The sequence below is a fragment of the Achroia grisella genome, unplaced genomic scaffold (genome assembly GCF_030625045.1).
Source record: "Achroia grisella isolate CSIRO2021 unplaced genomic scaffold, CSIRO_AGI_Agris_v1 utg640, whole genome shotgun sequence".
Classification (NCBI taxonomy): domain Eukaryota; kingdom Metazoa; phylum Arthropoda; class Insecta; order Lepidoptera; family Pyralidae; genus Achroia; species Achroia grisella.
In genome coordinates this window covers 4,071,761-4,084,979 of record NW_026712977.1, presented here as the reverse complement: position 1 = coordinate 4,084,979, position 13,219 = coordinate 4,071,761, and the positions used below count along the sequence as shown (strand labels likewise).

Genomic DNA, 13,219 nt, shown 5'->3' with positions numbered 1-13,219 from the left:
ACTACGCTACCAAGGAACAGGACATTGTTGACTACATCCGGACTAAAAGCAACCTGACATTGAGGGTGACGCAGTTGGAATCGAGCCACAACGCGAGCTTCAAAGCGTTCGTGGCCCTGGTCCCCACCAATATGCTGCCCACCTTCATGAAGGAGGACTACTGGCCGAAGGGGGTGGTCTACCGGCGCTACCGTGGCAGATTGCCGTCGTCAGTGCCGTGACCATAGCTACAATTTTATTATTTCTTATGTATGTTAGTCTATAAGGTATTTATAATATGGGCCATGTAGCCTGAATTAAATAAATAAATAAATAATATATATGTATTTACAAAAAAAAAATATCTATGTATATGTATCAGCTATCTAGTACCCATAACACAAGCTTTAGCTAGCATAACTTGGATCTAGATGGCGCTGTGTGAATTGTCCTGAGATTACTATTATTATTATTAATATTACTGTAGTTATTGTGGTCAAAAGAATACTTTAATATTACGCTTATCGTAACATTCAGCCATCAGAATGCTGTTTTAAGATGAGGTTTTTTTCTGAAATCGTAGTCGAATACCTTTCAAAGGCGTCTCCTTCCGCGCTATGGAAATGGAAATTGTGTTTTCTGACATTTCTGATGTATAAACTGAACATATGATTTCCATTGTTGTCATTTGAGTTGAATCTCTTTGTTTAAGATTAGAGGTATAGATATATAATGCATACATTAAACCAAGTGGATAGTAACAAATATAGAGTTTAAATATTCTTTTTGTATATATCTACACATTTTTCTTTATCACAGTTGTTGCTATAGCCTGTTGATGCCTAAAAACTAGGGTTTTTTTTTCGGACTACTCCAATGCTGTTGGCCGCAACTGGCCTTTACAGTCGGACGACAGGCGGTGAGTGCAGATGGCACTCCCAATTCGCGGAAGAGCTGCTGAAGGCCAATTAAAGGCCAGGCTCGAGGACGGACTTCAGTCTGAGGGCACCGCTAGGGGTTCTAACTTCGGCTCAGGCCGTCGTAATATCGATCCCCATTTGAGTTGGACGGGGAATCGATCGGAGAGGAGAGTAGGAGTGACACGTACGGGTTATCAAAATAAATAAATATCATTATTACGCCTAAGTCAATACTAATATACACAATACAGTTATGGATCTTTCTAGAAAGTTAAGACAGTTTGCCAATACTCTGCATCTCTATTGCAGGGTAATATTCAAATGTGGGTAGATATATTTCCACTTGGTACCAATCTCCCAATTCCCCCACCTGTAGACATATCGCTACCCAAGGTAGAAGAGTACGAGTTAAGAGTCACCATATGGGATATACACGGTTTGAAATTCGGTGACAGTACAAGAAACACTCGTGAAATATTTGTGAGAGGGTAAACATGTTCTTATCTTGTATGATTTTAATAATAAGTAATAAGAGCATCGTGGATTATTTAATGTAACTCGTGTTTCCCGCTAAACTATTATCCACAGCTATTTAAGCGTAAAAGAACATTCGATTATGGATGGCTGGATTTCACGGCCTCGGTGGTCTAGCGATTTAGCCGCTTTAGTGACGATGATTGTGGGTTCGAGTCCAGGGTTATTTATTTATTTATTCAATATTACAATATTTCATATTTATACTTAATAATTAACCATACGAGCTGACATAACATCGCATCAATCATTCAGTTGTACAAACTCGTCTATTCTTTACATTTGCCTCACCTATTCCAGTCGCTACAGCTGACTTTATAGGCAAGTGTTTAGTGGGCAATGAAAGTGTACAATACGGAGGATTAACATCTTAGCCATACAATATTATATTATCTGTCGCCATACGAAATGGCCACACGTGAGTGGCACGTCAGGAGTCACACGTATGGCTGATAAATGTTATAGGCGAACATCACCTTGCAATCGAATTGCTGTACGTGAACAACAAAGTGTACATGGGACGCGTTTAGAAAATAAATAACCACCTACATTTATGACACTTTAGTTCTCGGGAATTGCAGCGAATGTAATGGATGCAATGGGTATGAGGACGTGATGTTCGTTGTGCTGTTTATATATGCCTATAGCTTATATTATTGCCTATACTGAAATTACCTTTAAATAAATTTAAAGCATCTGCTTAATCATAATTTTGTCACTAAAATGCACATATGCACGAGATTTCCATTCAATGTTAGACATAGATACACAATATAGATAAACAGGTTTTTTAAAAAAAGGAAGTCAGTTGAGGTTCTTGCCAGTTCTTCTCAATTAAATCTGTATGCTGATGTGGAAGTAATGGAAAATATATTAGTACAAAAAAAATTTCGATAATAAGCGGCTAAAATGTCCTACTTGAATTATTTTTTATTTTTGCCACTTTTTATTACTTACTGTCAGTTGTTCGCTATCCTAATTACATAAAAATAAAAAAAATATAAAGTACTAATATTATTACTTTTCTATTGTATTGACTAATGTTGCTATAATAATAGGTGGATTGGTTCGGTTAACCAAACTCAAGCATCAGACTTGCACTATTATAGTGACAAAGAGATTGGTATCAATTGGCGTATGATATTTCAATTCTACTATCAACATGCTGACAGAATGGTATGTTAAATTTTACTTCATTAACTGCTGAATAGACTTATCTTCCCCGTTCTATTATTTTCCAGTTTCGTAGCTAGCGAAGTTTCTGAATTCTGAGGACTATTATTCATATTTAAGTTGGAAAGTTGGGCTGGCCAGCTACGTATTTTGTACTTTTTTTAAGCGCATTATAAAACTTCGAAAGTAGAATTTACTATTTACTAAAAAGTCAGTCTATAGGTAAATTCTAATTGTTCTAGTTTTTATATTTCTACAAGAAATTATGCTAACAGTATAAATTTATATTTATATATTTACGAATATTAATTATTCGTTTGAGTTGTGCATTTGATTCTCTCTGCCTACCTCGTAAGGTGCATAGTGTCAAAATAAATACATAGATAATTTTATAGAGCGTTACCATCTTTACAGCCTGTTCAGCATTAACATAAGACAGTGCAGAGCCTATTTTATTTTTATCACAGGCTTTTTATTTTGTACTTTACAGAAGTCGATATCCTTATAGCGTCTTCTATGTTTTATGGAATACACTTCCGAGTGTTATTTTGTTGAAACTGCTAATGGGATAGTACCTCGAGACTAATGTAGCAATAATTTTCAGTTAGTATTTAAAGAAACTGGACCGTTTACGGAATACGAAGAACGACTTCCACCTATTCTTTTAATTCAAGTGGTAGATAATGATGCTGCATCTTCAGATGACTATTTGGGTAATTTATCATATAACTTCTTAGCACACAACTTATTTGTTGTTAGTTGGTGTTTTTCTTTTATGAGTCTTGTACATTATTTAGCTGTCATCAAGCAGCCTGCTTCATAAGCTGTTTTTCGGTGGGATGAGATAAGACAGTGAAATTACAGGATAAGAGACATAACATCTTTTTCCTCTGGAATAACAACGCATGATCGGGAACACGAATGCCACATGATATCTATAGTGCTATTCATGTATATAGGCGACTGTAACTACTTATTGTAATATCAGTTATCAACCATTCCAAATACACTCGCATGTTTCTTTCACTGTATTTTACAGTAACTTTGTGTCTGTATTCGTCTCTTGCGATATCCTGAAGTTTGTTGATACTTAATTTTGTAATTACTTACTCTTACTGTACATACTAATATACTTTACGATATAATTATAAATATTACAGGATCATCAGCGCTGAATTTGAATGCTTTGCCAAGGGGAGAAAAGCAAGCCCAACAATGTACTTTAAAGGTCTTGGAATCGTCAAAAAAAGTGAATCTATTCTCATCTAGATCAATCAGAGCTTGGTGGCCTTTGGTTTTTGTTGACAAAAATAGTGGGATGAATATACTAACAGTAAACACAGTTTATTTTGAAATGTTTATTGTACATATACCTTTTCAAGTAAATCTAATGTAATCTAAAATAACATTTTGTTGTAGTAATTTAATATCCAGTATAAGAAGATATATTTTATGATCTTGGAGATGTGGGCAAGTTTTCATAGCATCAAGCAATATTTCGTAGGTCAAGTTACAGTTATTGTTCAAAACTTATGGATAGTATATTGTAAAGCATGTAATTATCCAATAGGTGCAGACAGACCCCCTCCCATCTCCCACCATCCTGGATACGTAAATTTAGATAAAAATTAACGCAACTTTATCTACTTTGAAGTCAGTTCAATGTCCATTATTCCGTTACAAGTATTATCGTACACCATGATCTCTGAGGTATGTGAAACTGTATATCTATTTTTTTTTATTTTTCAGGGAGCTATAGACCTTGAAATGACTGTGCTGCCAAAATACAAAGCTGCGTTGATGCCTGTTGGATTTGGACGCGGACCTCCTTTACCGTTACCTGAACCAATGTAGGTATTTATTATTATAATAAGACGCCATTCGGAGAAGAGAGCTAGGTATATTTTATAAAAAGTCGTTCCGGTACCTCAGTTTCATCTATTTCTGCCAAGCAAGTTTCTTTGTGAGATGTCTTTAATAAGTCACCAAGCATCAGAGGCATGACTTTTAGACTAGCGTTCCAGAATGGCAACGTCTAAGCGGTAGCACGGGTATTACGTGATGTCGTGATGACCATGGTACTATACATGTGCATAAACGTCGATTTCCATTTATCTACAGGAGGACCGGTTGCTTGTATAGCTAATCCAGTTACATAATAAATACACTGTAATTTAGGGATTACTTCCGGAATATATTTATGTATAATCCATGCACTTAGTGATGCAACTTCCGTCATACATTACACAAACTTGCGAAGACATGGGCCGTTAGTCTATGAATAAATTCAAATAGAAATTGTCAAACAAACACGGACATATTCATACATGCAAATAGTTGCAGTCAGATCAATGTAGATTGAATCAGTAGCCACCACTGCAAATCTATCCGACTATAATCATATACAACGGCCTCTATGATTTAGCGGTTTAGCATACCGTCTTATTTCCGATGTTCTCGGATTCGATTCTTTGCACGGTCGTGATGTTTTTTTTTATGAAGATTGTGTATGTATTAAAAAAATTATATAAATACGATACATATATTATATTACATTTATGATTAATTCTGACTGTAATATCAAATATATTGTCGGGTTTACATTGATGCAAATACTATTATATAATAAACGAAATTTTGCATATAAACTAACTACAGCCGATTTACTTGTCGTTATAGTAGCTTGCTAAAATGTAAAAAAGAATTAAATTGTTTTGTATTGATTTTTTTACTGACACAAATGATACATTTCTTCTGTATAATATAAGCTTATAATAATGATTATTTTTTAAGTGAAAATAGATATGTAAAGCAAATGGAATTCAGTATCAATATATCAATCCATTTTATGTGTGATTCTAGTAACGGTGTTTCTGCGCTGAAACATTTCAGAATAATGCATGTGTGCAGAAACTGCAACGAGGGTTCCGATAACATTGCAAATACGTTATTAATATTAATGTTTTGAAATGCGTTTTATAACAAACATACGGCAATATACCGCTCAAAGTGCTTACGTATATCAACAATTATTTATACTATATTACGTGATTAGTAATCTGTACCGACTTAACACGAACCCAATATTCATTAAACATTTAAACTGTTACTAACAAAAATACTAACGTATTAATAATTGAATTGGTTAAGGATTAATATCATATTTATAAAAAGGTTCGCAAATAAAGCACTATTTTAGAAGAAATTTGATTAACATCAAAAAGTAAATAAAGATATTAAAATAAAGATATTGATATTGTCATAGACTTTTTGTTAGAGCTTTTAAAGCACAGCAATTCAGACTTACATATTTTTGCGTAACTATAAGAGTTTATGTAATGCACGCAGCGGAAACACTAAAAATAAATATTTTTTCCATACTTTTCATTGCTATTATGCAGTTATAATTACAAAAAAAAAATACTATTGTATTTAGTAAAATTAGTGTTTTAGTGCCCACAGTAAAAATGATTCTTACTTTGGGACTAGATAATAGTGTATAATTAATATTATTTTATAATTTATTACTTTATGTTTTTTCGTGTAAATGATTTCAGGCGCCAAAATACTAGATCTAGTGTCGGGAATGTCTTCAGTAAAAGTTTCCTTTTGAAACAACGTAGTTGGAGGATTGCTATTATCAGTTCTTTGGGAGTATTGTCTCTTATTGCTGTGTACTTCGACATCCCAATTTTCATATTCAAAAGTTTGTTTGAGTGAGTTTTTATTGTTTTATGTTACAATAGAAATACTACTTAAATATAAGCAATGACTATTTATGACTTTGTGAATAATTTTTAATACCATTCGAATCGATTATGAATCTATTCATTACAACCTTATATAGATGGATATTATCACCTCTTCCATTTTAGATAGTGTTCTACGAAATTGTCTTGATGTTGCTCAACGAATTGTTAACGTTGATATGAATGCCGTGTAATATTGTGTGTTTGTCTTTCTTTTTGTATTTTTCTTACAAATAAATTGCTGTAAATCGCTGTTGTGCGGTTGTTTAATTATATATATATTGACGGCGAGATAAATTAATAATGATACAACATTTCCAGTTTTTAACTTATATTTTTATTGTAACAATTTTTGACATATCTGTTTATTACTGTTCATGTGATACGTCAAATTTCCGTTTCCATTATTACCCGTTCAAACGTTCATTAATACAAATTATGTCAAATAGATTTTTGTAAACCAGAATGAAAACAGTTATAAGTTTGACGTATCAATATATATATAAATATGTATCTGTCTGTGCTATCGTAGCTGCTAATGGAGTGAACCAATTATGATACAGTTTTTTCGTTTGAAAGCTGCCGTGGGTGAGATGGTTCTGTAATTTATTAGATTTTAATTCAGAACATACTCATTTTTTTTAAATTATTATGTATGTAGTATTATTAATTGTTCAGTAATACAGAATGTACCTATATTTGATTTCAGTAATAACAAGCAAACAAGTACTTACTCAAGACGCGACCACACATTGCGCCCTATACATTGATATCTTTTTCTAAGTACTACAATGTTTAAGAAGCATTCCTAGGTATCTTAATAAAGTATTATATTTCCTAACCAGTGCTATTATTTGTTAACATCAGTTTCTTAAGTAGCTGACTGGATAATGATTTATGATATCACCTGGAACAGCTGCGGGGTATTATATGTCCCTAACTTGCGTGGGTAGACAGTACATTTGATATGTCTTATCTTCCACTTCTGTGGAACATCAATGCTGTGTTGCTGTAATAGAAATTCAGATTACAATATTGAGTACATGCATATTGTACAGTCAGCTGTATATAATATATTAGTGCTACTCTGCCAAGCCCATATGGAATCTGCCGTGAAAGCAGATATTACGTAAATATAAATATAATAATAGTATTACGTTCTATTTATTTAGTACCTAATTGAGTAACCTAATTTACTTGATACTACAAGTTCTAACTATAGTATAAAAATAAAACTAAAAATATCTGCTAGCCTAGCCTAGATGAAAACCGAATTAAACAATATAATTATTTCAATTTCATCTAAATTCTTGAAGTGAAATTAGTGAAGGTCATTATATGACAAGAACTTCATGTAATTACATGACATTACCTTCACGAATTTAGATGAAATTGAAATAACTCCATGAAATAGTATGATAATGGAGCTTGTATTAAGTCCAGTCTCAACACAGCACGACTGTAACACGCATGTCTGTACATGGGGTGCTTATAGACTAAGGGCCAAGGTCCCAACAATAAATATACATTAAGGTGAGCTTAAAGGTTAAAATTTTGATTCTCACGCATTTATAGTTAGCCCATCGTGACGAATTCACCAGGAATTAACCACGATGGTTTCTAGAGGCAATCGCGTGGAGGTCGACGTAACATGATAAATTGTTAGCAATGGGGTAACTATGCCCCATTACAACATCCCTTCCCCTTCCTTGTATATTAAAGTTGTATAAAAAGAGATATATATTTGACCTTATCTTTTTAAAAGCAGTATTGTAAATAGGCTGTATAATATTTTCTAAATATTTTTTAAAATCATGAGCCTAGTTTTGATCAAAACCTTCTAGAAAACGTAATATGTACCTCTAAATATTTTATTCTGAAATAAAAACGTAATAAGTCATATGCGTAGGTGTACCTCAGTTTTATCTTTCAGTTTTGTTTTAGTTAAAAGGTATCTACCGACGAAGGGTGAATAAACAGGACAAGAAGCATGACATCGTAGTACTCTGGAATTGCAAAGTATGAGTGGCATGATGGGTGCCGCATGATAATGTAATATCCTTAATGCTGTTCATATATATAAGTAACTGTTACCGGTTGCCATTACATGGGCCGTCGTCTATTTTGCCATATCAATTAATAAAAAAAACTTATACATATTTAGTGGTATCTTCATTGATCTTATTAATTACTATACGATAGAATCAAGTTTTAATTACCTAATTATATACATACTGTTTTCAAATTTGACGCGGTCATTATTAATATGTATAATTAGTAAAAATCGCTTACCTCGTTTTATATTATTCGGAAATACTTACTAGATTAAAAATAAATATTGTATTGAAGAACCAAAGTGTAAGTATTTTCATAAACAAATCCTTACTGTTGGTTTCTTTAATACGGTATATAATTTACTATATACGTTTTTGATTCAGTGAGAGATTTGGAAAACCAATAAGTAATTTATTGATTTTCTAAATCTCTTATTGAGACATAAATGTATATAGTCAATTGTCATCACTTATACACCTATAATATATAATATAAAAAAAAATTGCTGTGTTATGGGTACTAGACAACTGATATAAATACGTAGATGTTTTTTTTGTTAATATATAATATGCATAGAAAACACCCATACAATCATACTCATGAATACAAATGATTGTGCCGTGCCAGGATTCAAATCCGCGACCATCGGAAGTGACGACCTTGGTGGTCTAGAAGTGAACCGCTAGACCATCAAGGTCGTCAACATATTAAATACAAAATGTAAACATTTAAGTTTATAAACTTCTGAAATCCTGTGAATATTTTGAAATTCATTGAAAAAATATTATGCGTTCACAGTCCGCGAGGCTAAATTTAGCGGGCGGCACAAACCACTCGCGTTGACCATAGCAACGGCAGCCGTTGCACGCTTCTACATGCTATTGAAACCGACAAAAACATTTAGAATTGCGTAAAAATACTAATCGTGAAACTTTTAAAATCAACCAAATACTCTTGCTTTCGTTAAGATTTGATTTAACCGACAATATATAAGAATATTCAAGAAAAAAAAAGACAATAGGCCGACTAATTTTAGAGGTAAGTAACTTCTGAACTTTTAGAACTAATTTATGAATTATACTTAGTTTATACCTATTATTTTATGTTTGATTGACTATAATGTAATTCAGTTATATAATATTCTCTTTATATTACTATTTAACATTGTGTGTCGACTTTGTTATAAATATAATATTACATCGTCTTGAATAACTTGTTGCTTCCCACGGCATAACCTGTAGGTAGCCATTTCCGTTCCTAACATTAGTGCTTACTTGGGTTATATAGGACACCAATGCGCGTATCATGTTTCTATATGTAGAAGTTTCCACTGTGTGTGCATCAGTTAGTTGCTATCTAATAAGTAAATACCTATATATATTATGTATAATACAAGCAACAAAGTACTGCATTTTAAAACTATCGTAAATACATAGAGTTCAATTAACAACGTTTTCCTTTTAATGAATGAGTTCGGTACCATGCTACGACAAGTTTGAAACGTTGAGTCTTACTCACATACAACGAAATTCAATATACTTTTTTGAACAATATGGGCACAAAAAATTTATACGATTGTGAATACTTAAAATATAAAAAAAGTACATTGAATTTCATTGTATTTGAGAATGTATTTCATTGTATATAAGTACGAATCATGTTAATTATAATAAAAAAATAATTAATAATGATTAAATAAAGAGAAAACTCAGGTAGTTGAAAATGAAAGACGAATGATATACAATTATAGGTATATTATAGGTACTAAACCTATTAATAATCATAACACTGAACTGAAATGGAAATTCGACAATAATATTTAAATAATTTTTATTAAATGCACAGTCACATGTTTTACTACGAAGTTAATTTTTTGATGTACGTCATTTAGGTTTATGAGTATTATATCTGGTTTGCAATACGCCATTTTGAAGACTATGGATAGGTACCTGAGTCGCAGTGGTAAAGGTAGGCTTACCTAAGAAAACTTATTATGGTAACGCGCACTTCATACTTGTGTAGGTTAAAAATTTAATCCTTAATTAGAAAGCTGGATGAAAACAATTATTACATAGGTATATTGATTATAACAGATTAAATATAATTTATTAATGTGATTGATCAATCAAATCTCGGCTGTCGAAAAATCTATTTGCGTCGAGACGCATCAATCAAATCGAGATACGTTTAGTTTATAGAAATAATAAACTCAAAGAATATTGGTTATGATAAAATAAATAAATTACTTTCTTAGAAAGGACATTTAAGATTATTTACAATTTAAGCAATATAATTAAGTATCGAATCACATAGCGTTTCAGTGTATAATTTTATAGAAAATATTCAACAAATTGCTCTTAACAATAAATATAATAAGGTACCTATTAATTTTCTTATGTAAGTGATTTGTGTAAATCTTGTGAGGCAATAAACGTAAACTGTATTTACTCAGTCCTATTTAACCCATACGAGAAAAAAATAGGCATTTTTGACATTTCGAGCACGAGATGATACGAGTTTCAAGATTCAGTACTATTTTTTTCTATCAATAACAATAATACTGTTTGTATTATTGTTTAGTCGTTAAATCGTTAGTTAACGATAATGTTTAGTCACCAAATAAAGGAAAAATATTTAATAATCTAACCCAAATAAGTTAAAGAAGTTTCTTCGTTCCAGCTTCATAAAATGAGGAATTTCATACAAACTTACATCCCATGTTTTAATTTACACCCTTAAGAGTATAATATTTTCCAATTTTGAATGTCTTATTTATTTAGATTTAACCAATAGCCTAAAAATAACTTTCAAGCTTCTAGCTTTCGAAATAACTTTCAAGCTTCTAGCTTTCAAAATAACGATACTTCTATATAACCTTTCATATCGCTTTTTAACATATATATAATTATCATCATTAGTAAAATCATAGACCCAGAACGTGTCTCTATATTTGATAATCCCTTTTATTCTTTTGCATTAAAAAGTAGCCTACACTCTTTCTTAGGGACTATCTGTGTACCAAATTTCATTTAAATAGGTTCAGCAGCTTTAGCATGAAAGCGAGAAACATAGACAGAGTTACTTTCGCATTTATAATATGGGTAAAGACATATATACTAAAATATATCTATAAAAACGCTAATGTAACTATGAGTAAAGAATTTTTCCATTCCATTATAAATTACGCAATTACATATAAAAATTTCACAATGAACACGCAATTATTATTAACATGTACGTGCATATGGAAAATATTGTTGTGGTTATTTATCAGTACTAATCTGTAGTTCTAATCGACTAGTTTAGTGATAACATCCGGATCATTTCAAAGGTAAACTCTATAACTTATTAAGCTTTTATATCGTACAAGTAACTTATATGTTTAAGCTCGGAGCTTTGCAGGGTAAGCAAAGGTAATCGAGAATCAAAGCGTACTACAATCGTAAACTTATTTACACTGTATAATGATTCCAGGTAACGCCTATCATGTTGTTATTTGCTATTGAAGACTGAGGCACACCCTAATACTCAGCAATATATCAGCCAGCGCTTAGTTTTGAAAACGATTTGTTTGATAGACAGAACTGGTAACAATATACTAGTCCAGTATTTCTCAAAGTGATACCCACGCCCCTCCCTATGGGATTTTTTATTGTTGAGAGTGGCAATTTAAAAATGGTGTCCACACGAGTTTAATTCTATCGCTCCAGGCCATTTAAATGCAACAGCATAGGAAACATTTTTTTCAGTCTGTAAGACTCGTCTGAATAGTACTTGTTTCGTTGTATCTATGTAGATAGTTACATGTTTAGTTGTACAAGTTGAAATTAACGAGGTATTATCCCATTGCGAAACTTGGTATCACTTGGATAAGTTCATTACATGTAGTTACTATAATTTATGTAGGTTTGGTACTATAGTACTTGAAATAACATACATAGGTATACTTCAAAGATATAGATCTTTGAAGTATCTAAATCATTCATCAACATATTTTTTGATGAACGTTTGAATTATAAGGCTTGTTTAATTTGTTTTTTTTTTAATCCTTAATAGTAACTTTAAATTTATTTACAAAGTCAACTTTTTGAGACGACTTTCAATCACAGTATAATGAAAAGCCTTTGAGTGCTTTGAATATAATGTTAATAAATTTTCGAAAGGAAAAGTCGACTTTATAGAAGTCAAGTATTTTATTTAAAGATATTTAAAAAATGATCATATGTAATGGTATAATTATTTAGGTACACAAATTTATACTTTCTGAAGGTCAATTCAAATATTTCCACTTACTTTTCAGTTACTGGTTACTGTCATTACTATCATAATGGGTTTCCCAGCGTTAAATTATGACGTCTACGTTCAAATTAATTTACAAAATCACACTTCGGTACACGTGGTCACGTTGTTCCAAACTCAAACATAGAGACACGTTCTGGGTCTATGATTTTACTAATTGATATTTCATTTGACATACAATATGTTAAGAAAATTTTCATACACTTTATGCGTTGATATATGTATTCACCTTCGACGACCTGTTTATACTGTCCAAAAGAGAACGCAGGTTGGATTCTCAGGTTTTTTATTTTTAATTTAACTCAAAACATCCAAAACGTAGATACCTACCTAGTCGCTTCCGAATAAATTTCAATTTTGTTGTCATATCATGAACTCAAAAATGATTGTTACATTTTTAGATGTTTGGTTGTACACGCTGATCTAAGAAACAGCATAACTGATTTTACAAACAAAAGTTTATAGGTACTTTTGTTATTGTGAATATCGCGGATATGGAGTCGCGAGCTT

The 13,219-nt window shown here is 31.8% G+C and overlaps 1 protein-coding gene across 1 annotated transcript in view; it reads left to right on the top strand.

Annotated features, from left to right (window-relative positions):
- Window positions 1-13,219, top strand: part of LOC131849136 (otoferlin-like) — a 49,906-nt gene that overhangs the window by 24,654 nt on the left and 12,033 nt on the right. Inside the window, exons 26-31 of the mRNA XM_059199130.1 lie at window positions 1,209-1,387; window positions 2,492-2,609; window positions 3,211-3,319; window positions 3,767-3,939; window positions 4,356-4,456; window positions 6,164-6,312. Of these exons, the coding sequence (XP_059055113.1) occupies window positions 1,209-1,387; window positions 2,492-2,609; window positions 3,211-3,319; window positions 3,767-3,939; window positions 4,356-4,456; window positions 6,164-6,312 (829 nt within the window). The remainder of the gene's footprint in view (window positions 1-1,208; window positions 1,388-2,491; window positions 2,610-3,210; window positions 3,320-3,766; window positions 3,940-4,355; window positions 4,457-6,163; window positions 6,313-13,219) is intronic.